At 46.6% G+C, this 26,061-nt stretch overlaps 2 protein-coding genes and 1 non-coding gene across 5 annotated transcripts; 2 read left to right on the top strand and 1 right to left on the bottom strand.

Annotated features, from left to right (window-relative positions):
- Nucleotides 1-23,538, bottom strand: NCR3 (natural cytotoxicity triggering receptor 3). Of its 3 annotated transcripts, none has more exons than XM_028133761.2 (6): nucleotides 23,443-23,538; nucleotides 21,220-21,322; nucleotides 3,601-3,839; nucleotides 1,845-1,994; nucleotides 464-808; nucleotides 1-341 (listed from the first exon to the last, which is right to left on the bottom strand). In XM_028133761.2, the coding sequence occupies exons 4-6, from the start codon at nucleotides 1,897-1,899 to the stop codon at nucleotides 67-69; spliced, it is 675 nt and encodes a 224-aa protein (XP_027989562.2). In that variant the 5' UTR covers nucleotides 1,900-1,994; nucleotides 3,601-3,839; nucleotides 21,220-21,322; nucleotides 23,443-23,538; the 3' UTR covers nucleotides 1-66. The 3 variants fall into 3 exon arrangements, with proteins under 3 accessions (XP_027989562.2, XP_027989561.2, XP_054577978.1); XM_028133760.2 differs by having other exon boundaries at nucleotides 1,845-2,077; XM_054722003.1 differs by lacking the exon at nucleotides 21,220-21,322 and having other exon boundaries at nucleotides 1,845-2,077.
- Nucleotides 15,867-17,750, top strand: AIF1 (allograft inflammatory factor 1). Its single transcript, XM_008157358.3, has 6 exons — nucleotides 15,867-15,963; nucleotides 16,356-16,417; nucleotides 16,505-16,571; nucleotides 16,882-16,923; nucleotides 17,108-17,270; nucleotides 17,562-17,750. Exons 1-6 carry the CDS (start codon nucleotides 15,939-15,941, stop codon nucleotides 17,644-17,646), a joined length of 444 nt encoding a protein of 147 aa, XP_008155580.1. The 5' UTR covers nucleotides 15,867-15,938; the 3' UTR covers nucleotides 17,647-17,750.
- LOC114228299 (small nucleolar RNA SNORA33) lies at nucleotides 22,462-22,591 on the top strand. Its single transcript, XR_003614450.1, has one exon. It is a non-coding gene; the product is annotated as a small nucleolar RNA SNORA33 (small nucleolar RNA).
- Nucleotides 23,539-26,061: the final 2,523 nt, after the last annotated feature.

Consider the following 26,061-nt stretch of genomic DNA (forward strand, 5'->3'; position numbering starts at 1 on the left):
TCAGTGGTGGGCCGATTTATTGGGGTCCCCTGAAGAGCTGGGGTCACTGGGGTCTGGAATCACTCATCAGAGGCATCCAAGAGGCGCAGTGTCCCCAGGCGGCAGTGGCCTGGGTGTGAGGTGGCCGAGTCCCTGGTGCTGCGACCCTCCTCTCGCCTTGGCCTCTGTCTCCGTCCCCTCCAGCTCGCTCGCTGCTCCGCCTTCTCTTCGGCCATCACGGCTCCAGGACTCACACTTGCCGTGGTAATAGATGGTGCTGCCCATGGCCACGGAGAGGAAACTGAAGGCATAGAATCCAGCCCGAAGGAGGAGGGCTGTGAGGGCCCCTGGCCCAGGCGGTCCTGCATGCGGGTGGTGAAGGGCTTGGTAAGGGGACTGGGGAAGAGGTGTGCACGAGGGAGGACTCTCAACTTCAGGGAGAGTGGAGCTTCCAGCCAAGGGCGGGGCGGGGGGGGGAGCTCACCTTTCTCCACCACCAGCAGAGTCCCATTCCCGGTCCCGACACCCAGGCCCAGCACCTCCACCCTGCACATGTAGATGCCGGCGTCTCGGCCTCGGGTATCCCAGATGTGCAACTCCGCCTGGTGGTCACGGAGGAAGCGGGAAGAGGCAAGAGGGGCCAGGCGGCCCCTAAACTCTGGGGTCCCATTCCTCACTTCCTTCCCCGGGGCCACCTTATCCCGGTACCATGTGACAGAGCCAATGGCCAGTGTCCCTTGGCTGGCATTGAAGGAGCAGGGCAGGAGGACAGCGGCACCCTCGCGGGCGTGGATCTCAGGGGGCTGGGACACCCGGAGAACACAGGATGCTGGGGGCAGAGAAGACCCAGGTAAATGCCTCCCCAGATAACCCGGGAGTAAAGGCAAGCGCGCTCACCGTGGAATGCCCCAGCCTGTGGGAGCCTCGTTAGTCCCTTTCTCTTCACCAAGCTAATATCTAATATTGCTTATTAAACCCGTTTCTGATTCTCCCCTGGGCCAGCTCTCCCCTGCCTTTCGCTGTGTCCCGCCTGCACTCAGCAGCAGCGTCCTGCGCCAGTTAGCTGTGTCATTGATCACATCTCTCCAGGCACCACTGCCCCAGGCGACCGCGCACCGCACCGCCTTGCTGCTTTGTGTGCCGTTAAAGAGCACCAAGTACTTAAATCTCCAGGGGAAAACCTGGCTGTCACTGATTGAGATCCCCACGTCACTGATCCAAATTGATGAATTGAACCAATTCTTAAAATCCCTGATTAAATTCTCGAGTTACTGAGATTTACCAGGCATTCTTCTGTTTCAGTGGTTCTCAAACTTGATAGCACCTAGCGTCTTTGTTGCACAGGCCCTGGGCCCACCCCAGAGACTTGTACTCGGTGGGTCTGGAGGGGTGTGGAGGGGCCTGGGGTCGCCCCAGGAACCAGCTGATCTGAAGCTACAGGTCTGAGTCCAGGAACAGGTCTGACAGGGGAGGTCTCAGTGAATTAAAGTCAGTTTCACTAGGAAACTTAGATTTAATGAGGTCTCCCGAACTCCTAATTATCTCTACACCGAGATATAAACTCATCAAATTAAAACTGACCCCTTTAAAGAAATTGACCACTTCAAGCTAAATTTTGCTGGTTCTTTCAAGTTTATCTTATTAGGAGGGTGGCTGGGAAGAAAGGAGCTCCGGGTGGAAGCTGGGCATGACCGTGACCGTGACCGTGCCAGCAGGCAGCCTGGAGGGAACCGAGCGGGGAGTTTGGGTGTCAGCTCCTGTCAGGGCTCAAGATGCAGCCCCCACCACGCCTGCTCTCCAGACATCTCTAGCCAGCCTCCCCGGCCCCCGGCCCACCCCCTCCGGGTCCGGGAGGAAGCCGTCACCTGGATGGAGCGTGGTGAAGGCGAGCAGCAGCGTCCAGGCCGCGTGGGAGGGCATTCTGGCGGACGGACGAGGGGTCTGAGCAGCGAGGCTGGCCGAGGAGGAGCGGCCCTCGCTGAGCAGCCTTGGTCACCCAACGCCGGTGGAGCCTTCTGTGACACACAGGGCTACATCACTCGCCAAGCACCTGGCCTCCTGGCGCCTTGGGCAGGAAATGCATGGCCGAGGAGAGGCCCTGCGGAGGCGAGACCTGGGTCTCAGGAGGTGGGGCAGCCTGTGGGCAGGTGGCTGAAGTGTTTGAGAGGGAGTGGAGGCCTAGGTGTCTGGCAAGTGAGACCAGGATGTGGTTCCCCCAACTTCCGATGTTCGAGAAGACCAGCCCTTAACCCAGAAGACCTCCGGGAGCCTCCTGGGCCCAGAGCGAACCCGCTTTCCCACCCCACCCGTCGGCTCGTCCGTGCCCAGGCCCACCCTTCCGTTTCTCTCCCTGGAATCCCAGCCTCCCCCGGCCGCTCTGCAGAGTCTACCATCCAGGGGGTTAGAAGAAGCGAGCTGATTGGTGGTGGTGACAAGGTTTGCTCGGGGCTTGGCTCCTGTTTAACTTAGACCTGCGAGGTTTGGCGCGGTGAGTGCAGCTGATGGAGAAGTTTTCAGAACCTTCCTATTCAAGTCTCCGTGGAAGGAGTTCAGAACCTTCGTATTCAAGTCTCCGTGGAAGGAGTTCAGCTGGCCGGCGCGCTCTACCAGGACTGCCCCCGACTGGTAAATTCACTCGTTTACTGCTGCCTCACCATTTAACCAGCATCCGCTGAGAACGCAGTGTCCGTTCCATGGAATGTGTTTGCACAGACACAATGAAGGACACATTGTGTTACATGCAGCTCACGGTTGTAGAGGGGTTAATGCAGGAACATGGCTCACACGTGCATGGCAGAGCCGTGTGAGGGGCACAGCACGCGACAACAGGGTTACCTGTAACGTGCCTGGTGGAACAGGGCCAGCCCTCCCCACACACTTCTCTCTGGCTCCTTTTATGTTATGTATCTATGTATTTATTTTTACAATCCTTACCTGAGGATATGTTTATTGACGAGAGAGAGAGAGAAGAGAGAGAGAGAGAGAAATACCAGCACACAGGGCTCTCTGTACCCTTTTAAATTAACCTTTTGCACTCGGATGTCGAGATTAAAATTACTCTTTGAATGTATCAATAATTTGAAATATAAAAACATCCAAATAAATAAGTTTGTATGAAAAGAAACTCCAGTTTTTTTTATTCTACTGCCGCGCTTTGTAAAATCTGGGGTATTTAAAAAATTAAATCCCGAGTAGAATACAGGAATCGAGGAAAAAGCAAGCGAGTGCAAAGGGTTAATGCGTTGCTTTTCTTTGTGCCTGTGTTTCTAGCTCTGCTCACAATACAATGTAGATTGCTAGCCCCCCCCGCCTCCCCCCCCCAGTTTGCTCTTTATTGTTTTGGAGAAGCAGTCATCTGATGGTCCAGACCGCCGGCTTGGAGTCTGGCTGGGCGCAAATGCCAGCTCCCCGCAAACTCTAAGCTGGAAGAGTGTAACTTCTCAGAACCACCAGACAAGCGGGCGTGCGGCCCAGCCCGGGAGGACCGCTTCAGCCCTTCCCCACCCGCGGGACGGAGCTGCCAGGCTGGGCAAGGTCTGCCCCCTGGTGGTCATGGAGCGTGAGGAAGCCGGAGGCACCAAGAGGTGGCTTTTCTCACCTGGCTTCCGCCCTGTCCCTTACCTTGCCTTGTCCCATCGACACCTGTCACCACGCGGAGTCAATGTAGAGAAAATTGTGTCTTCCACTCAACTGTGAGAAGCCCACAGTCCGGGCAGGGAGGGGCGGTCACCACTCAGTGGCTGGGGTGGGGCTGCCGTGGGCCTCCTGCGGAGGGCACACTCGCTCTCAGGGCGCTACCCCGCGGCCCAGGCAGCGGCTGCAGGCGGCCCCACTGGAGTCCGGTTCCACTGCTGACGCGTCTGTGAAGTGGGAGTAGCACCTGTTACTTCCAGACCCTGCTGTGCTGGGCGCAGTGTAGCCCCAGCTCCTCCCAGGCCGGGGCTGGGATGACCCATGTCACAGCGGGCCTGAACTGAAGGGGGCCTTGCTCTCTTCCTCTTTCCTCTGCCTGCGATTTCCAACACCCAAAACGGCTGTAGATTCCGAAGACAACACGTAGATTCACTCGTCTAGAATCAACCTGGGATGTGCGTGGGCCTTTTTCAGTGACTCTGAGACGCTCTGGGGACCTCAGCGTGCAGGATGGGAACTACCGTGCAAATTAACTCGGACACAAGGATGGGGTCTTGCAAAAGAACGGTTTACCAGGGACTCAAGACTCAACGAAGAGAAAAAGCTGTAGAGTTGCCTGGCCAACGTGGCATCGACTTAGGAACCAGGTCACGGTTCAATTCCAAGGTCCCAGTTCAATTCCCTGTCGGGCACATGCCTGGGTTTCGGGCTCCATCCCCAGTCGGGGAGGGGGCATGCAGGAGGCAGCTGATCAATGATTCTCTCATCATTGATGTTTGTATCTCTCTCCCTCTCCCTCCCTCTCTGAAATCAAGAAAAATATCTTCTAAAAGAAACGTTGTGAAGTTGACGCACACATCTCTGGTCTAACTTCTTTAACACCCAGCTGTGTGCTGACTAGAGTGCGATCAGGACCAGTCAATTCCTAACACAGAGCTCAGAGCAGGTGACGCGGTGACAACCCCGAAGGGACCCTGGAACCCTGCACCGGTGCTCCCACCTCAGGGCGTCTCCTCCTCTAAGTGTTGGCAGGGGTGAGATGTGGGCGACTTCTCTGGCCAAGTCCTTAAAAATGTTTTCAAACTAATCAATGGTTCCACTTTCAACCTCCGACCACGACTTCTCCTTCGAGGTTCACAGCATCGGACCCTGTCACCTTTATTCTTTCCGTCATCGTCCAACTTCCCTCACGTTCACCAAGAGCTGGACCTGCCTCTCCAGTTTCCTTTCTGTTTCAACCTCTGTCATCAAGACTTAATGTCCAGGTAGATGACATTTATATATATATAATTGATTTCAGAGCGGAAGGGAGAGGGAGAGAGAGACAGAAACATCAAAGATGAGAGATAATCATTGATCGGCTGCCTCCTGCACCCCCCACACTGGGTGCCCGAAACCTAGGCCTGTGCCCTTGACCAGAATCATGTGCCCTTGACCAGTAACTTTCAGTCCGCAGGCCAATGCTCTACCCACTGAGCCAAGACGGCTAGGACAGGGTAGATGACATTTTAAACACTTAGATATATTATATACAGTAACATTCACAGATATTAAGCGTACAGTTTGATGAACTCTGGCAAATATATGTCTACAATGCTGCAACTGAGATGTAGCTCATTCCCATGACCCCAGAATTTTCCCCATGCCCATTTTTGGTCAATTCCTCCCCATTCCCAGAAGCAACCACTGATTTTTGCCCCTATAGATTAGTTTAATTTATTTTTGAACCTCATGTAAATGGAATTCCTATTTTATGCACTCTTGTACCTGGCTTCTTTCACTCTGCATAATGTCTGTGATACTTATCTATGTTGTTGCACATATCAGTAGCTTGTTCCTTCATTGTTGAGTAGTATTAGATTATACTAGTTTGTTTATCTGTTCACTTCATTATGTACAATTGGGTTGTTTCTTATTTTTTGGCTATTATAAATCAATCTCCTATGAACATTCTTGTACACATCTTGCAAATGACTTTTCAATACACAATTTCTTTAAAAATATTTTTTTATTGATTTCAGAGAGGAAGGGAAAGGGAGAGATAGAAACATCAATGATGAGAGAGAATCATTGATTGGCTGCCTCCTCCACGCCCCCTACTGGGGATCGAGCCGACAACCCAGCATGTGCCTGACCAGGAATCTAACCATGACCTCCTGGTTCATGGGTGGACGCTCAACCACTGGGCCACACGGGCTGGGCTCAATACTTGGTTTCCCAGTTGCTTCACCTTGTCCACTCCAACCATAACCTTGACTCTACATGACCTACACCTTGGCTCTTACCACCGTGGAAGCTGTTCCACTTTGGAGTCTTACCAGCTCTTTCACAGAAACAGAGGGGCATTCCTGTCACAGCCACAGTGTTTTTGTTTTGTTTTTGTAAAATGTATTTTTATTGTTGAAAGTAATACAGATGTCTCCCTTTTCCCCCATTGACATCTCCCTGGCCACTCCCACCCCCAGCACATGCCCTCACCACCCTATAGTCTGTGTCCATTAGTTATGCTCATATGCAGGCATACAAGTCCTTTGGTTGGTCTCTTATCCCACCCCCCGCCCTCCTCTGCCTTCCCTCTGAGGTTTGATGGTCTGTTCGATGCTTCTGTCTCTGGATCTATTTTTGTTCATCAGTATATATTACTCATTATATTTCACAAATGAGTGAGATCATGTGATATTTATCTTTCTCTGACTGACTTATTTCAGTTAGCATAATGCTCTCCAGGTCCATCCATGCTGTTGCAACTGGTAGGAATTCCTTCCTTTTTACAGCAGCGTAATTTCCATTGTGTAGATGTACCACAGTTTTCTGATCCACTCATCTGCTGATGGGCACTTAGGCTGTTTCCAAATCTTAGCTATGGAGAATTGTGCTGCTATGAACATAGGGGTGCATATATCTTTTCTGATTGGCATTTCTGATTTCTTGGGATATATTCCTAGAAGTGGGATCACTGGGTCAAATGGCAGTTCCATTATTAATTTTTAAAGGAAATTCCATACTGCTTTCCATAATGGCTGTACCAGTCTGCATTCCCTCCAGCAGTGCACGAGGGTTCCTTTTTCTCCGCATCCTCACCAGCACTTGTTGTTTGTTGATTTGTTGATGATAGCCATTCTGACAGGTGTGAGGTGGTACCTCATTGTTGTTTTGATTTGCATCTCTCGGATGATTAGTGACTTTGAGCATGTTTTCATATGTATCCTGGCCTTCTGTATGTCCTTTTGTTAAGTTGTATGAGTTCCCTGTAAATTTTTTAGATTAAACCCTTATCAGAGATAACATTGGCAAATATGTTCTCCCATGCAGTGGGCTCTCTTGTTGTGTTGTTGATGGTTTCTTTTGCTGTGCAGAAGCCTTTTATTTTTGTTTCATTTGTTTATTTTCTCCTTAGTTTCCATTGCCCTAGGATAGTGGTTCTTCAACCTTTTTAATGCCACGACCCTGCTAGCGGTTCTCGCGACCCACAGGTTGAGAACCGCTGCTGTAGAGCCTAAGGCCATCGGAAAACACAAATATTTACATTACAATTCATTAACAGTAGCAAAATTACATTTATGAAGTAGCAACAAAAATAATTTTATGGTTGCGGGTCCCTTTAATACAGTTCCACAACATGAGGAACTGTATTAAAGGGTCGCGACATTAGAAAATTTGAGAACTACTGCCCTAGGAGCTGTATCGGTAAAGATATTGTTATGACATATGTCTGTTATTTTGCTGCCTATGGATTTTTCTAAGATTTTCATGGCTTCCCGTCTTACATTTAAGTCCTTTATTCATTTTGAGTTTATTTTTGTGTATGGTGTAAGTTGGTGGTCTAGTTTCATTTTTTTGCATGTGTCTGTCCAATTTTCCCAGCACCATTTATTGAAGAGACTGTCGTGACTCCATTGTATGCTCTTGCCTCCTTTGTCAAATATTATTTGGGCATAGTGGTTTGGGTCAATTTCTGGGTCCTCTGTTCTATTCCATTGGTCTATATGTCTGTTCTTGTGTCAGTACCAGGCTGTTTTGAGAGCCGTGGCTTGGTAATATAGCTTGATATCTGGTATTGTGATCCCTCCAACTTTGTTCTTCTTTCTCAGGATTGCTGGGGCTATTCAGGATCTTTTTTTATTCCAGATGAATTTTTGGAGGGTTTGTTCTAGGTCAGTAAATATTTTGTTGGTATCTTGAAGGGGATTGCATTGAATCTGTAGATTGCTTTGGGTAGTATGGACATTTTAATGATGTTGATTCTACCAATCCATGAACACGGTATGTTCTTCCATTTGTTTATGTCTTCCTCCATCTCTTTTTTCAATGTTCTGCAGTTTTCTGAGTACAGATCTTTACCTCCTTAAGTTAGGTTTACTCCTAGGTATCTTACTCTTTTTGTTGCAATGGTAAATGAGATTGTTTTTAAAAATTTTTTTTTCTGTGAGTTCATTATTGGTGTGTAAAAAAGCCATAGATTTCTGGGTGTTAATTTTATATCCTGCTACATTGCTGAATTCATTTATTAAGTCTAGTAGTTTTTTTATGGAGTCTTTGGGGTTTTTTATCTACAATATCATGTCATCTGCGAATAATGGCAGTTTTACTTCTTCTTTTCCAATTTGGATGCCTTTTATTTCTTCTTTCTAATTGCAATGGCTAATACTTCCAGTATTATGTCAAACAGGAGTGGTGAGAGTGGGCATCCCTGTCTTGTTCCTGTTCTTAGGGGAAATGGTTTTAGTTTTTGCCCATTGAGTATGATGTTGGCTGTGGGTTTATCATATATGGCTTTTATTATGTTGAGGTATGATCCTTCTATTCCCACCTTGCTGAGAGTTTTTTTTTTTTTTGTTTTTGTTTTGTTTTTTTCTTTTTTTTTCTTTTTTTTATATATATATTTTATTGATTTTTTACAGAGAAGAAGAGAGAGGGATAGAGAGTTAGAAACATCGATGAGAGAGAATCACCGATCAGCTGCCTCCTGCACACCCCCCACTGGGGATGTGCCCGCAACCAAGGTACATGCCCTTGACCGGAATCGAACCCGGGACCCTTGAGTCCGCAGGCCGACGCTCTATCCACTGAGCCAAACCGGTTTTGGCTTGCTGAGAGTTTTAATCAAAAATGGGTGTTGAATTTTTGTCAAATGCTTTTTTCTGCATCAATTGATATGACTATGTGATTTTTATCTCTCAATTTGTTTATGTGATGTATCACGTTTATTGATTTGCGGATATTGTACCATCCTTGCATCCCCGGGATAAATCCTACTTGGTCATGGTGTATGATCTTGCTGATGTACTGCTGGATCCAATTTGCTAGAATTTTATTGAGGATTTTGGCATCTATGTTCATGAGGGATATTGGTCTGTAATTCTCTTTCATTGTGTTGTCTTTATCTGGTTTTGGTATTAGGTTGATGCTGGCTTCATAGAAGGAGCTTGGAAGTGTTCCTTCCTCTTGAATTTTTGGAATAATCTGAGGAGGATAGGTTTTAGTCTTCCTTGAATGTTTGGTAAAACTCCCCTGTGAAGCCATCTGGCCCTGGGCTTTTGTTTGCTGGAAGCTTTTTGATGACTGCTTCAATTTCTTCCATAGTTATTGGCCTATTGAGCTGTTTAGATTATTCCTGATTGAGTTTTGGAAGGTTGTATTTTCCTAGGAATATGTCCATTTCCTCCAGGTTGTCCAGTTTGTTGGAACAGAGTTGTTCATAGTATTTTTTAACAATCCTTTGTATTCCAGTGGGGTCTGTTGTTATTTCTCCTCTTTCATTTCTGATTTTGTTTATTTGGGTCCTCTCTCTTTGCTTCCTGGTGAGTCTGGCTAGAGGTTCATCAATCTTGTTTATCCTTTCAAAGAGCCAGCTCTTGGTTTTGTTGATCTTTTGTATTTATTTATTTATTTATTTTGGTATCTGTCATTTATCTCCACTCTGATCTTTATTATTTCCTTCCTTCTGCTTACACTGGGTTTTTCTTGTTGCTCTGTTTCTAACTCTTTGAGTTGTAGGGGTAGGTAATTTATTACCATTGTTTCTTGTTTTTTTGCAGTAGGCTTGTAGAGCTATGAACTTCCCTCTCAAGACTGCTTTCACTGTGTCCCATAGATTTTGGATTGTTGTGTTTTCATTGTCATTTGTTGCCATGATGTTTTTTATTTCTTCTTTGATCTCTCTGGTAACCCAGTCATTGTTTAATAGCATGCTATTTAGTCTCCATGTGTTTGATTTTTTTGGATTGTTTTTATTGTAGTTGATTTCCAGTTTTATACCATTGTGATCTGAGAAGATGCTTGATATGATTTCTATCTTCTTGAATTTGAAGAGACTTTGCCTGTGACCCAATATAGGGTCTATCTTTGAAAATGACCCATGTGCACTTGAGAAGAATGTATATTCTGTGGCTTTGGGGTGAAATGTTCTGAAGATGTTAATTAATTCCATCTTATCTAGTGAGTCATTTAGGATTGATGTTTCTTTGCTGATTTTTTGTTTAGAAGATTTGTCCAGTGATGTTAGTGGGGTTTAAAGACCCCTACTATGACTGTATTGCTGTCAATCTCTCCCTTGATATCCTCCAGAAGTTTTTTTATGTATTTGGGTGCTCCTGTATTGGGTGCGTATATACTTACCAGAGTTATTTCTTCTTGTTGGATTGCTCCCTTTAGTGTTATGAAGTGGCCTTCCTTATCTCTTGTTATGTCCTTCACTTTGAGATCTAATTTGTCAGATATAACTATTGCTACCCCAGCTCTTTTTTCATTTCCATTCGCCTGAAAAACCTTTTTCCATTCCTTCACCATCAGTCTGTGTGAGGCTTTTTTTCTGAAGTGGGTTTCCTGTAGACAGCAGATATATGGGTCATGTTTTCTTATCCACTCAGTTACCCTATGTCTTTTGATTGGGGCATTTAATCCATTTACATTTAAAGTTATTATTGATAGGTACTTGTTTGTCGCCATTTTTATTCTTTGCCCTTGTGTTCCTTCTTTGCTTCCTATTTCTTCTTTTTACAGCAGACCCTTTAGCATTTCTTGCATTGCTGGTTTGGTGGTGATAAATTCTCTTAGTCCTTTTTTGTTTGTGAAGCTCCTGATTTCACCCTCGATTTTGATTGATAGCCTTGCAGGGTACAGTATTCTTGGATTCAGACCCTTCCTTTGCATGACTTTGTATATTTCATTCCATTCCCTTCTTGCCTGATGTGTTTCCGTTGAGAAATCAGTCGCTGGTTTGATGGGGGATCCTTTGTATGTAACTTTCTGTCTCTCTCTGGCCACTTTTAAGATCCTTACTTTGTTGTTGGTGTTTGCCAATTTAATTATAATGTGCCTTGGAATCAGTCTTTTGGGGTTCATTTTGCTTGGGACTCTGTGAGCTTCTTGGATTTGTGTGAGTTTTTTCTTCCCTATATCAGGGAAGTTTTCTGTCATTATTTCTTCAAACAGGTTTTCTTTTTCTTTTTTCCTTTTTTTAAAACTATATTTCTTTATTGATTTCAGAGAGGAAGGGAGAAGGAGAGAGAAAGATAGAAACATCAATGATGAGAGAGAATCATTGATCAGCTGCCTCCTGCACGACCTCCACTGGGGATTGAGCCCACAACCCAAGCATGTGCCCTTGGCTGGAATCGAACCTGGGACCCTTGAGTCAGCAGGTTGACACTCTATCCACTGAGCCAAGCCAGTTAGGGCTAAACAGGTTTTCTATTCCTTGCTCAGTTTCCTCTCCTTCTGGCACCCCTATTATGCGATGTTGTTTTGTTTCATTTTGTCCCAAAGTTCTCTTCAGCTCTCATGCTTTTTAATTTTTTTTTTCTAGAAGCTGCTCTGCTTGGGTAGTTTTTCCTACCTTCTCTTCTAGCTCACTGATGTGGTCCTCTGCTTCTTCTAGTCTACTGTTGATGTTTTCTATTGAGTTTTTTATAGCAGTGATGTCATTTTTCATTTCTTCTTGGTTCTTCTTCATTTCCTCTTGGTTCTTACACATATTGTCAAATTTGTCTTCCATTCTTTTCAGCCACCTTATGACCATTTCTCTGAATTCTTTCTCTGATAGGTTGCTTGCCTCCATTTCGTTTACTTCCTTTTCTGGTGATGCCTGCTTTTCTTTTCTTTTTTAACATTTAAAAATATATTTTATTGATTTTTTATAGAGAGGAAGAGGAAGGGAGAGGGATAGTTAGAAACATTGATGAGAGAGAAACATCGATCAGCCACCTTCTGCACACCCCCTACTGGGGATGCGCCCACAACCAAGGTACATGCCCCTGACTGGAATCGAACCCGGGACCCTTCAGTCCGCAGGCCAACGCTCTATCCACTGAGCCAAACCAGTTTCAGCCCTGCTTTTCTTTCATATGCGGGCTTTTTCTTTGTCTCCCCATGATCTCTCTTCTCTGGATGTCTGGTTATGTAGTTCTCTCTCCCCTGCGTTGATTTAAAAGCACAAAATACAACACAACAAGGTACAATGCACAAGGCACTGAACGCAAATGTATTCACTATACTAATAACCCCAAATAAAGGTGACCACCAGAGAAAAGAGAATTAGTGGATAAGAAAGAAAGAAGAAAAGGGGAAAGAGGTGGGGGGGGGGGGGGAAAGAGTGCAAAAATGGAATTGGGTAAAGGAAAAAAAAAGTAAGAGAGAAAAAAAAGAGATTAAGAAAGAAGAGGGGAAAGAACTATTAATATGGGGAGAAAACTCCAAGAGAACAGCCACTAATCCCAACAAATGCCAGCAAAAAATACCTAGAGTTGAATGCAAACTACAAACAACAACTAATATCAAGCAAGGCAAGGGAAAACAGAAGCAAAAACCAAAAACAAAACAACAAAAACACAAAGTGAAACAATCTCACAAACAAGCATAAAAAAACAATATAATCAACAATCAAGCCAACAACAACAAAAGGACAGAGAGAAAAAAATTTGGATAGTGAAGAAAGAGAAGAGAGAGGTGTGTATGGATTTAGCACAGGGAAATTGGAAATTAGATATATAAGTAGGGTGAAATTTTAACAGGGGGTAAAAAGAAGGCATAGGGAAAAGCTAAAGCAGGGATAGGGTAAGAGTAACAAGACAACAAAAGGGGAAAAGTGAGGAAGAGAGTGATGGCATAAAGGAAAGTTGAGACAGAGTAAAATGATGCTAAAGGAAAGATGAAAATAGAATGTAGAACACTAATCCCAAAATAAAATAAAGAGAAAATAAAATGACACCAAAAAAAAAGGTAAAATAGTAGTAGTAATAATACTGATTAAAAATAAAAATGTAATAATTAAAAAGGTACAATGGATGCAAGACACGGGGGGGGGGGTGAGGGCATGTATGGGAGTGGGGTGGGAGGGCAATGGGGAGATATGGACACATGTAATGCCTTAATCAATAAAAAAATTGAAAAAAATAATTAAAAAGGTAAAATCAAGTGAGAAAAAAAATAGTTTCTTAAGTAAAAGATGAAAATAAAAATAAAAATGTGCAGTAGGGAAGGTCATTCACTTCCTCTACTGTTCTGTGTGGCTCGCCTGTTTCCTAGTCAGGACAGTATTGCAGTTCCCTGCGTTCCACTGCTCCTCACAGTCCTGAGTTTTAAGCAGGCGGTGTGTTTTAATTTCTTATATTCCTTTATTTGTGTTTACACAAGAGTCAATTTGTGATTCAGCCCCTGGGTGGCAGTGTTTCTGGATTGACCTCCGCGTCTATAGGTCCTCTCTAGCCAGTGCTTAGATCCTGCTTTCCCTGTGGCACTTAATACCCATTTGGGGGAGTGGGCTGCCCCAGAGCTGGTTCTCTGATGGTTATTGCCCGCTCTGATCCCCAGGTTCCAGAAAAACAACTTTCCCCTGCAGTCTCTTAGGGTGTCCCCAATAGGGTGATCCTATGTATTGGGCTTAGCAATCAGAAGCAAGGATTTAAAGAGGAAAGAAAAAGAAAAAAGAGCCAGAGTAAGTGTGCGAACTCCGGGGCTGCGCGAAGTCTGTGCAGTCTTTCCCCTTGGGTCCAAGCAGCCGGCACACCGTTAACATTTTAGGCTGCCCTTCTGCGCCCAGTTCAGCTATGGGTTGCTATTCAGAGTTCCCTTCTGTTCGCAGCCCTGCGGACCCCCTTCCACATTCACGGATCACGCCAGTCCCAACAGCCACAGACTTTTCTGAGTGGAGACTTCCCCAGGTCCTCCAGATCCTGTGTGCCTCTCCTGCCCGGACCACAGACCTCACCTTATCCCGGGCGAAATCTGACCTTTCCGTGAGGGGGTGCAGAGCTCCTCCGAATCCGCATGCTCGCGCCACTTGGGACCAGTGTTCCCGGGTTCGCAGCTGTTCGCTGGGTGCTGTTGCTATATGTTCCCGGGAACTTCAGGCTCTGTCCCTGAAGACTTTACATTTGTTTAGTCACTAAGCTAAATAGCACGCCTGGCATATAGTAAGTATTCAATAAATACTGTGAATGAATGTATGAATGAAGAAATGAATTCTCCCCCTCCCCCCACCAGGCAATGAGACCATTGGAAGTGCCAGGTTGCAGCTTTCTTCCAAGGAGAGAGGCAGCTGCGATGAAGGGAAGTCAAGAAGTCAGAGTCCCTCCAGATCTCCTCACCTGCAGGGTCAGTTGCGGATGAGAAGCCATAACTCCCAGCAGCAGAAGGGGACAGGGATGGGAGGAGAGGGAAAGGTGCCTTCAGTGCTGGGGCCGGGGACATGGAGTCTGGGTAGGGAGTCTGGACAACAGGGTCTCCGTGAGGGGAACACACGGTTTCCCCCGCTCGCCACACCCCCCGTCCCCTAGCAGTGACCAGCCAAACAGAGCAACAAGGGAGATGAAGGGTTTGCCTAGGGAGGGCATTCATCAGGGCTACTCACCCTCGGTTGAACCCGAGGCAGCGACCAGCACACACACACACACACACACACACACACACACACACACACACCCACACACCCCTAATGTCTGCCTCTCACCCTGGCTCGTGTTCATAAATGCTATCTCTCTCAACACCACTTTCAGTTCCTCCAAAGAATATACTCAAATTTCTGAGTTCTGTAGATTTTACTAAAAAATTCAAAGGGGATAAAATGAGGTTACATTGTACAGTCTAAAGCAAACACGGTAAAATGCCTTTGCTAGACATTCCTGTATTCCCAAGTGCCTCTCGAGCTGCTGAGCTGGGAATGAAGTTTTGCTCCCTTTCCAGACCCTGCGCCCATGTGGCCACCCTCCCGGCCCTCCCACAGCACAGACAGATCCGGCCCGCCCCCCCTCCGTGGCTCCTTGCACGGGACCCTGAAACCCATCAGGTGCTGGCCTCAGCCACCTGAACCTCCAACCAGGTTTAAAGACCATTTGTTCCTGAGAATAGATGTCCCCAGGGTCTTCCTGCTTCCCCACACTCACCCCGTGGGCTTATCAAGATACTCCCTTCATGTACACACAGGGCTCTCCTTAAGAGGAATTTAAAAGAATGTCATTTTCTCATCTCCAATCTACACTCAGCTCCCCCTTCCTCCTGGGGTGCCAGTGGAAGGAATTCTAAGGACAAAATAGGCAGGTTTAGGGAATAAAGAGGGTCCATGGGGGAAGAATGCGTATGTGAAGGATGAGGTATCTCTGTCCTGAACAGCTTGGAGAGGCCAAAATGCTTACCTTACTTGTACAAAGAACAGAAAAAGGCCACAGAATAAGGGGGGAGGAAGACATACATTCACAGAGGGTAAAAAAAAGTCACAGGATAATGGAAATAAGGAAACATTTTCACAGAGAATAGAGGAATGTTGCAAGATAAGGGGAGAGGAAGAAGGGTCACCACTGGGCTTTGGCCTTTGAAACTGATACTATGCAACAAAATAACCAAGAGGAAAGCATAGGGGTCCTAAATTAATGAAAGGTCCAATTAGAAGGGGTTCAAACAAAGAACTTCAGCATATATAAACTGGAGGTAAAAGGGCAGCAGGCAAGATTTTTTTTTTTTCCCATTAGAGAGAGCAGGCTTTTCCCATTTGGGGGCCCCTCTTCAGGCGGTCTCCTTTGGGGACACCTCTGCCCAGATGGAGTTTGTATGTGCTTCCAATAAACTTCTACATTTTTATTAAAGAAATCTGTTAGGCCACAAATTTATTCTTCATCTTTGTCAGACAAGAACCCATGAGAAGTCTGTACCCCAAATCCCATGTTTCACCAGTGTCAGCACAAGCTGATGAGGAAGTGAGGCCTGGACCTAGAGGAGGAGGAAATGAGGGAAAGGGGAAGTTTGGGGGGGGGGAGCCTCCCAGGAGGCTGTGGGAGAGGAGAGCCATCAGAGACACAGCCAGCTTGTCTGTCTCCACCAGCATCTGCTGAGCCATGAGCCAGGCCCGGGATTTGCAGGGTAGGCAGGCGGGATAGGCAGGCGCGCCAAAAGTGAGCAGGAGCGCCCAGCTGGCGCGGCTCAGTGGCTGAGCATCGACCTATGGACCAGGAGGTCACGGTTCAATTCCAGTCAGGGCACATGCCCGGGTTACAGGCTTGATCCTCATTGAGGGAGAAGGGGGGTGGGGGGAGGCAGCCAATCAATGATTCTCTCTTATCATTGATGTTTCTATCTTTCCCTCTCCTTTCCTCTCTGAAATCAATTTTTAAATATATTTTTTAAAGTGAGCAAGAGTGACAGACGTGGGCCAGGGGCCCAGGAGGGCAGTTACTGGCCTGAGACGGCATAACTGCGATGCCTGGGGCCGGTGGGCCAGTGGCGGGGGTACATTAACTTTTGTGCCCCCTCAGGAGGTAAGGCCTTTGGGCTGCTGAAGGCCCAGCAGGAAGAGAGACTGGATGAAATCAATAAGGTAAAAGGGGGAACTAAGGGGGTGGGGCTGGGGCTGGGGGAAGGGGCCTGGACAGAGGGCCTATCCTGGCTCTGGCTCTCCCCACAGCAATTCCTGGATGACCCCAAATACAACAGTGACGAGGATCTGCTCTCCAAATTGGAAGCCTTCAAGAGTGAGGGGGAAACTGTAGGGGTGGATGGGAGGCGAGGGGGTAGGATTTCCCCAAAAACAGAGTGGGGAGAGCAGAGACACAGTGCTGCTGTGGTTGGAAGAAGGAAGCCTGCCTCCATTGCCCTGTTGCATCCCCTTCCCTGGCCAGCCCCTCGAAGCAGCCCCCTCAGGGCACTTCAACCTTCACCCCAACCCTGCTTCCTCTGCCTGACCCTTCTCCCGCCTCCCTACCTAGCAACCCCCTTCTCAGTTCTCCACCCTGCCCCTGCTCCTCCAGCCAGAGCTCACCTCTGCTTTCTCCCCTCACCCAGAGAAATACATGGAGTTTGACCAGAATGGAAACGGAGATATTGGTGAGAAAGGGTGGTCTGGGGAGTGTGCAGGCCTAGGGGCGGTCCCTCCTCCCGTGCTCCATTGGATGGGGATGAGATGGTTTGGGAAAGGGCCCAGCTCCCAGGATTAGAGGAAGGGACTGGGAATGTGGCCGCACAGGAGAGAGAGAGCGCCCCTCTTCTCACCCCCATCCTTTATCTCCAGATATCATGTCTCTGAAGCGAATGTTGGAGAAACTTGGGGTACCCAAGACCCACCTGGAGCTAAAGAAACTAATCAAGGAGGTTTCCAATGGCTCTGGGGAGACTTTCAACTACTCCGACTTTCTCAGGATGATGTTGGGCAAGAGATCTGCCATCCTGAAAATGTGAGGGAACTGCTGTGGGGGAGCCAGAGCGGGGGGCCCACCGGTCCAGTCCCAACCCCCCGCCCTGACCGGTTTCCTCCACCTGCTCCAGTGCCCAGGCTCACCTTACACAACACTCGGCACCACTTCTCCCGTCCTCTGAGGAACCCTTCCCAGGTCTCCTCCCATCCATGGTTCTGGCCCCACAGCCCCAGCACTCCCACCTCAAAACCCTCATCTTCTTCTGGACTTTCAAAGCCGCCTCTGTGAGGACTGTTCCCTGACCCCTGTATCTCTTCCCATCTCCACCAGGATCCTGATGTATGAAGAGAAAGCAAAGGAGCAGGAGAAGCCAACACATCCTCCAGCCAAGAAAGCGATCTCTGAGCTGCCCTGATCTGTGGTGGGATTAAAGGGGCTTCTAGCGACCCCAACACGAGAAAAGGAAACAAAATTGTGAGCCAGAGTCGCACTAAAATAAATTCTTCTTCTCTAGATGAAGTCAGCTTGGTCTCTGTCTGGGGGTTTTCCCGGGGTTGGAAAAAAGTGAAGCATCTTTGAGGGAAGGGCAGCAAGCATTTGCTGAAATGAACACTGCATCTACTACGGCAGGTGGTTTTTTGTTTTGTTTTGTTTCAATCCTCACCAGAGGATATGTTTATTGATTTTTAATTATTTTTTTAGAGAGAGAGAGAGAGAGAGAGAGAGAGAGAAACATCGATGTGAGAAAGAAACATCAATCAGTTGCCTCTCCTATGCACCCCGCCCGGGATTGAACCTGAAACCTTTTAGTGCATGGGACCACACTCAACCGGCCAGGGCTGCAGCAAATGGTTGTGTATGCAAGGGGATTTCAGACGTGTAAGATAGCTTTGACCTCAGGGAAGTTAGGGGGTATGAAAAGACAGGTATGGACGAGAGAGAGAGAGAGAGAGAGAGAGAGAGAGAGAGAGAGAGAGAGAGAGAAGGAAAGGAAGGTGAGGCAGGAAAGAAAGGAAGGAAGAAGGAAAGAATGGAGGGAGGGAGGGAGGGAGGAAGGAAGGAAAGAATGGAAAAACTGCAGTGTCTGACATATCATTAGGCCTCAATAATGTTTTGTGTTTTTTTTTGCTTTTTTCTCGATTCCTTTATTCTTTTTTTTTGTTTTTAATGAATCTTTATTGTTCAGATTACAATTGTTTCTCCTTTTTCCCCACATATCTCCCCACCACCCAGTTCCCACCCCCCCTCTGCCCTTACCTCCCCCCCCCGCTGTCCTTATCCATAGGTGTATGATTTTTGTCCAGTCACTTCCCATACTCCCCACACAGACACCCCTATCCCCCTGAGAATTATCAATCCACTCCCATTCTATGCCTCTGATTCTAATAAGTTTATCAGTTTATTCTGTTCCTCAGATTTTTAATTCACTTGACTTTTAGATTCACTTGTTGATAGATATGTATTTGTTGTTCATAATTTTTATCTTTCTTCTTCTTTTTCCTCTTTTTAAGGAATACCTTTCAGCATTTCATATAATGCTGGTTTGGTGGTGATGAACTCCTTTAGCTTTTTCTTATCTGTGAAGGTCTTTATCTGCCCTTCAATTCTGAATGATAACTTTGCTGGGTAGAGTAGTCTTGGTTGTAGGTTCCTGCTATTCATCAGTTTGAATATTTCTTGCCACTCCCGTCTGGCCTGCATGGTTTCTGTTGAGAAATTAGCTGATAATCGTATGGGAGCTCCCTTGTAGGTAACTAACTGTTTTTCTCTTGCTGCTTGTAAGATTCTCTCTTTGTCTTTTGCTCTTGGCATTTTAATTATGATGTGTCTTGGTGTAGTCCTCTTTGGATTCCTTTTGTTTGGGGTTCTGTGCGCTTCCTGGACTTGTAAGTCTATTTCTTTCATCAGGTGGGGGAAGTTTTCGTTCATTATTTCTTCAAATAGGTTTTCAGCATCTTGCTCTCTCTCTTCTTCTGGTACCCCCATAATTCTGATGTTGGTTCGCTTGAAGTTGTCCCAGAGGCTTCTTACACTATCTTCAACTTTCTGAATTCTCTTTTCTTCATGCTTCTCTGGAGGAGTGTCCTTGGCCTCTTTGTATTCCAAATCTTTGAGTTGATTCTTGCAATCCTCTAGTCTGCTTTTGGGTCTCTGTATAATATTTTTTATCTCAGTCAGTGTATGTTTAATTTCTAGTTGGTCCTCATGGAATTTATCGGCCTTTTCCATGAAATTCTTGAAAAACCTTATAACCGTGGTTTTGAACTCTATGTCCAATCGCTTGTTTTCCTCCATTTCTTTGGTTTGTGATCTGTTTCCTTGCCTTCTCATATTCTCTGCTTCCCTGAGTTGGTAGGGTAGTTTTGTGTACTAGGTGTCCTATTGGTTCAACGGGTCAGCCTCCCAGTTACTTGAGGTGGACACTCTTGGTGTACCCTTGTGTACTGTGTGTCCCCCAGCAGGAGCTACAGCAAGGGCTAGTTTTCTCCTCCTTTGCTTGGGCGGTTTTGGAGCAGTCTGACTGGAGCTGCAGTTGGTTAAGCTGCCACAGAACAGGCCATTTATATGCAAAAGCCGCTGTGTGGAGCCTGGGCGGGTTTGTAGGATGTGCGGGGCGGGGCCTCAGGGCGGGGCCTCAGGGCTGGGCGGGGTCTCAGGGCGTCACTAGGCTGGGGCGTGGCCAACGGCGATGGCTGCCGTCAGCTGTCTCTGCCTTTCCTGTTTCCAAGTCCCTGCGCCCCGCGCTCCAGCGCAGTAAACAATGATTGCTGGGCGCACCACTGCAAAAAAGTCACTCTCACTTTCCGACCCGATGGCTGAGAGTCCAGCTTCTCCCCATAGGTGTCTGGGTCCCCCGAGTTTCCCCAGAAACTGGATTTCAGAGTGATCGGGAGCTTGTCTCCCTGCGGGTTGAAGAAAAGCCGCGCACCCAGCCGCCCGCCGCTGGCCCGATTCGAGTGCCTCCATACCTCAGCTTTTCAGCGATTGTGCTCCTTTCTGTTCTTAGTTGTCAGTCTTCCACTCAGCCAGCTTTCCCGTGGTTCTGGGTGGTAGACGTTTTTGTCTTTTAGTTGTGTTTTTGAAATTGTTGTGTGAGGCAGCAGATTAGTTGTTTAACTATGCCGCCATCTTGGTTCCTCCCTCGATTCCTTTCAGGCCTCAATAATGTTTAAAAGTGAGTGGCGGTTCTAGACAGTTTGGCTCAGTGAATAGAGCATCAGCCTGAGACCAAAGGGTCCCGGGTTTGTTTCCGGTCAAGGTCACGTACTTTGGTTGCAGGTTCCTCCCTGGTCAGGGCACGTGCAGGAGGCAACCAATGGATGTTTCTCTCTGTCTTTCCCTCTCTCTTCCACTCTCCCTAAAAATCAAAGTAAAAATGTCCTCAGGTGAGGATTGACAACAAAAAAAACTGAATGGATGGATGGGCAGATGGATGTATAAAAGAACTGGTATAATTGAAGTAAAGGATTCACCACACTATAAAGCCTTACAAATTAAGTCTTAAATGAGTCTTTGAGGTTCTTTTGGGGACAAGCTATAAAACTGAAGCTATCTAAGGAAGGGGGAAAGGGTTTGGCTTAGGAAGACCCTGAGAGCAGATGCTAGGGATATAGGGTCCCTGGACGGCAGAAAGGGTTAACAGCCAACCCCCTAGGCAGGTAGAAGCCAAAGAGCTCAGTGAGACTGTTCCTGAACCTTTCCTCCAAGGCGTCCAGATGAGCTGACCAGCAACCCGCAGTCACTAGCCACTACTTCAGATTTCCTGACTCCTTGGAAAGAGGGAGCCCAATGGCCCAGCTTGTTTCATGTGCTGAGGACACCCTGGGCCACTGAGGCCATCCGTGCTGGCCCTCGCAGTGGGAGGCCAGGCTGGCATCCTGCAGAATGCTGCAGTGACTTCCTAGCACTTCAGATGAGGATGAGATCCGGAGTGAGTAAAACATCTGAATATAACAAAATCAGCATCTAGCCTCTATTAAGCACCTACCTGTGAGTGTGAAAACAGGACAAAAAGGCCTCCCTTTCTCTTTGCTGTGGCCTTCCACAACTTCTGAAAAGCTTCTCTGACTCAAACAGCCTCTCTGTTCAAACTGCCAGACAAGACAAGCTACTCTCAGGGCTACATTCTTGCATACGTACCCCTCCTCACTGCTGTTTTTTACAACTCAGGGATAATTAGTAGAAAGTTCCCTTCTCCCCTCCTCTTCAAACAAGCCTCTTTTGAATTCTTCATAACTTTTTCTCTTTTTTTCTTTATTGATGAAGGTATTACATATGTGTCCTTATCCCTGTTGGAGAGTGGGAATTTTTGAGCACTCCGGAGAGGCCGTGGACTATACCCCAGATAGAGTTGCCAGTGTTGACACCAGGCCAGGCCTTGAGATATGGCTTCATGGCCCCTTCCCCCTGCACCTCACAAAATAGCCTTGCTAGATAGAACACTGTCAGCTTTCTGAAGAACAGGATGACCCTGTGAGTAACATGGTCGTCATCGGTATAATCTTGATGTTACTTGGGAAAAACTGTTTTGTCTTAGGATTGCTTGTTCTGCAAAAACAGGGTGTGGTTAATGTGCTTAAAAGTGGTCCTACACCAAGGGTCGGGGCTGCTCTCTGACCTATCTATCTGGAAGGCAGATCAGCCGCTGGCCGGCAATAAAGGTTCCCTAAATTTTAATTTGGTTTGGACTCCAGTGGTCTTTACTCGCGTTCGCTCCACAACAATCCCCCCATTGCTCCTCTCCCCTCCCCCACCCCCCCGCCCGCTCATGCCCTCGTCCCCCTGGTGTCTGTGTCCATTGGTTATGCTTATATGCATGCATACAAGCCCTTTGGTTGATCTCTCCCATAACTTTTACTCTTAGCATGTTTTACATACAAGTTTGGGTGAAGATGCTGATAAAGACACCTCCCTAGGACATCTGCCCAGACTAAAAAACAAACAGACTTTTCAAAGACAACCCCCCACCCATGTATGCTCAACTCCAGCCCCCAAGCCCCCTTCCCTTCCTTGTCACCTAGCAACAGCAGCCAAGGGGAGCAGCTTTTGGTTCTTGGCCCTTGTATTGGTTAGCATGCACCAGGCCCTTTCCCTTTGGGGAGAGTAAAAATAATAAATCTTTCTCTCTGCATCTACCTCTTCCTTTAGTTGTGAATGCTGTCACAGCCCGAGTCACAGCCATAAAAACCCTAACGCCACTATGTACTGGATACCACGCTAACACTTTCTGAAGCCAGTCACAGAGTCTGCGCAGGTGAACACGATCTGCAGAAACTTGTACAAAGCTGGCAATAGTAAAGCCGTATTACAAGACTTAAAGGCATTGAAGTCATTAAGGTCCCTGAAAATGGCTTATAAGAAAAAAATGTTAAACATATTTTTATTGATTTCAGAGAGGAAGGGAGAGGGAGGGAGGGAGAGAAACATCAATGATGAGATAGAATCATCGATCAGCTGCCTCCGGAACACCCCACACTGGGGGTCGAGCCTGCAAGCAGGCATGTGCCTGACGGGAATAGAACCATGACCTCCTGGTTCAGAGTTTGATCCTCAACCACTGGGCCATGCCGGCCGGGCCCATGTGACCTTTCTTTAGGACGATGACAAGGAGTCTCAGGCATAGGATGTCATCAAGGAGTACTTCAAATACGAGAAATGACCAAATAAAGTTGGCTTTTGTTTCTAAAAAAAAAAAAAAATGCTTTCTGTGTATTAATTCACTAATCTTCACAACAGCACTGGTGACACCAAAAAAAAGAAAAGAGCCGGCTGGCATGGCTCAGTGGTGGAGTGTCGACCTATGAAACAGGAGGTCACGGTTTGACTCTCGGTCAGGGCACATGCCCAGGCTGCGGGCTCCATCCCCTATCCCCAGTAAGGGACATGCAGGAGGCAGCCCTCAAGGGGTCTCTCTTATCATTGATGTTTCTATCTCTCTCTCCCTGTCCTTTCTTATCTGAAATCAATAAAAATGTTGGTGGTTTGTTTTGTTTTTTTAAAGAAAAGAATATCTGGGAATCTTAAGTAATTTGTTCATTCAGCATGAGTAAATTGGTTTATATTCACACAATAGACTATTATTATACAACTAGAAGCCTGGTGCATGAAATTCGTGCACTGGGGGGAAAGAGGGGCCCCTCAGCCCAGCCTATGCCCTCTCCCAGTCCGGGACCCCTCGCTCCTTAATGCCGGCCTGTTCGCTGCTCCTTACTGCTTGGCTTGCTGCTCCTTAGCGCTCCGCGGAGGCGGGCCAGCCATGAGCCTGGCTTCTGGATGAGTGTGGCTTCCCCTGTGGGAGCTCACTGACCACCAGAGGGCAGCTCCTGTGTAGAGTGTCTGCCCTTGGTGGTCAGTGCACATCATAGCAACCAGTTGTTCTGTCATAATGGTCGCTTAGGCTTTTATTATATAGACAAAAGGAATAAATAAACTATAATTACATGCAACAATATGGGTGAAATTCATTAATATGTTGAGCAGAAGACAGACAAAAAAGAGCCATAACTGATCCTGGCCAGTGTTCTCAGTTGTTAAGAGTGTCGGCTGGCACACTGAAGGGTCTCAAGTTCAATTCCCCATCAAGGGCATGTACCTGAGTTGAAAGTTTGATCCCGGCCCTGGTCGGGGCATGTGCAGGAGGCAACCAATCAATATGTCTCTCTCACATTGATGTTTCTCTCTCCCTCTCCTTCCCTTCCACTCTCTCTAAAAATCAATGGGAAAATAATCCTTCAGTGAGGATTAACAACAACAACAAAAAGCCCTTACTGTACAATTCCATTTTTATAAAGAACAAAAACAGGTAAAATAATATATGTTGTTAGAAGTCAGGATAGTAGTTAGCCTTAGGGAAAGCTCAGAAGAGACCAACTGGGCAGAGGGAAAATGAACAGAAGGGCCCCAAAGGGAGACATGTCTGTGTAAGTGAAGAGAGTAATAAAAATCAGCCCTAGCCGGTTTGACTCAGTGGATAGAGCGTAGGCCTGCGGACTGAAGGGTCCCGAGTTTGATTCCCGTCAAGGGCACATGCCTAGGTTGTGGGCTTGATCCCCAGTAGGGGGCGTGCAGGAGGCAGCTGATCAATGATTCTCATCATTGATGTTTCTCTCTCTCCTGCTCCCTTCCTCTCTGAAATCAATAAAAATATTTTTTTAAAAGAGAGAGTAATAAAATCAGAGACATAAAAGAGGCCAACTCATCTAAGGTCTCATAACTCACTGTAAAAACTTTGGCCTTTATTCTGAGAAAAACAGACACATCTGTGAGCAAAGGAATCTTTTGAGGCCTCCTTTGAAAAAAGGCTGCAGTGGAGAGAATACAATAAACTGTAGGAGCAGGTGTAGACTCAGACCAGTTAAGAGGCTGTTGCTGTAACGCAGGTGAGAGATGAGGATGGTTCAGATCAAAGTAGAAGTGGAAGTGAAGAGGTTGGATTCTGGATATTTTCTCAGAATAGGATTTCCTGTCTGATTGAAAGTGGGGAGAGAGATAAACAGAATTGATGTGGATTCCAAGGTTTTTTTATTTTATCGGAGTTTTTAAATTGCCATCAGTTGAGATGGTGAAGGCTGCGCATACAAGCAGGTTTTGAGGGGCTAAAGATCAAATGTTCAGTTTTGAACATACTGAATTTGAAATGATCTATTAGATACCCAAGAGAGGAGATGTCAAGTACATGGTTGTATATACAAGTCTGGAGTTTGAAAGCCAGATCTCCGGTGAAGATATACATTTGGGAGTCATCAGCACATAAATGCTATTTCAAACCATGAGACTGTTGTCTTTGACATGCAGTTTGGGTAAAGGGTAGGGTTGAATACTTGATTCGAGTGGGTTTAAGAAAGAATGAGAGGAACCAGCTTGCGTGGCTCAGTGGCCAGGTCAGGGCATGTGCCCAGTTGCAGGCTTGACCCCCCCAGTGTAGGGCTGTGCTGGAAGCAGCCAATCATTGATGTTTCTATCTCTCTCTCCCTCTCTCTTCCTCTCTGGGGAAAAAAGAAATGAGAGGGGAGAAATTGGAGAGTGAGTATGAATGGCTCTTCCAAGAAATTTTACTGTTGTAGCTGATGAGGGAGAGGGGACAGGAGAATCACTAAGATTGATTCAGTTTGAGAACTGAAGCCATCTCAGCTACCTTAATGAGCCTCAAGATAGTATTCTTATCTGACTCTTGCTAATTTTTCTGCTCTCATTTTCCATAATGGTAGTCCCTTAATCTAGCCACACAAGCTTAGGCACAGGTCCCCAAACCATGGTTCCACTCATCAGTTCACTGGGCCTGAGATGTGCATGCACCCTGGCCAATCCTATTTCTCAAACCTGGCTAAATCTTATTTCTTCATATCTCGTAGTAAGAGTCACGTTTTCCTAGAAGCATTTCAGAACCTTCCCAGGCAAGGTCTGATTTTATTCCCCTGCTTCTATAATACTCTGTGCATATCTCTGGCGCCTTCAAAACATAGTTGTAGAATGACTTGGTGAAGTAGGTCTGATTGGTGCACAGTAATAAATAGGACAATAAAAGGATACAAAGGAGGGAAAAGCGTTGCATTTTGTAGAATGAAACCCATTGCGAAAAGAAAGCAAATTACCAACAATATCAGATATGCAAACATCTTGAAAATTACAGGTTATAAAACTAAATGTCCGAATTGTCACTGGTTGCCAATATTTTGATGAATAGGTCATTCCTAGCTTATCTTTGTTCAAATGATTTGCATATATTATGCAAATAAATAGAACTACCTAAAGATTGCCCGTGAGGCGCCAGGCAGCTGATACACTCCAGGACCCTTCGATTGGCCTGTCTACCCATCTCATTTGCATTACA

The sequence above is a fragment of the Eptesicus fuscus genome, chromosome 10 (genome assembly GCF_027574615.1).
Source record: "Eptesicus fuscus isolate TK198812 chromosome 10, DD_ASM_mEF_20220401, whole genome shotgun sequence".
NCBI lineage: Eukaryota > Metazoa > Chordata > Mammalia > Chiroptera > Vespertilionidae > Eptesicus > Eptesicus fuscus.

Coding starts and splice junctions, on each gene's coding strand:
- AIF1 (XM_008157358.3), top strand. CDS start 15,939: ATGAGCCAGGCCCGGGATTTGCAGG. Junction 15,964..16,355: donor CCAGGCCCGGGATTTGCAGG/GTAGGCAGGCGG, acceptor GTGCCCCCTCAG/GAGGTAAGGCCTTTGGGCTG. Junction 16,924..17,107: donor GAATGGAAACGGAGATATTG/GTGAGAAAGGGT, acceptor CTTTATCTCCAG/ATATCATGTCTCTGAAGCGA.
- NCR3 (XM_054722003.1), bottom strand. CDS start 1,899: ATGCCCTCCCACGCGGCCTGGACGCTGCTGCTCGCCTTCACCACGCTC. Junction 809..1,844: donor CTTCACCACGCTCCATCCAG/GTGACGGCTTCC, acceptor CTCTGCCCCCAG/CATCCTGTGTTCTCCGGGTG. Junction 342..463: donor TCTGCTGGTGGTGGAGAAAG/GTGAGCTCCCCC, acceptor ACCCGCATGCAG/GACCGCCTGGGCCAGGGGCC.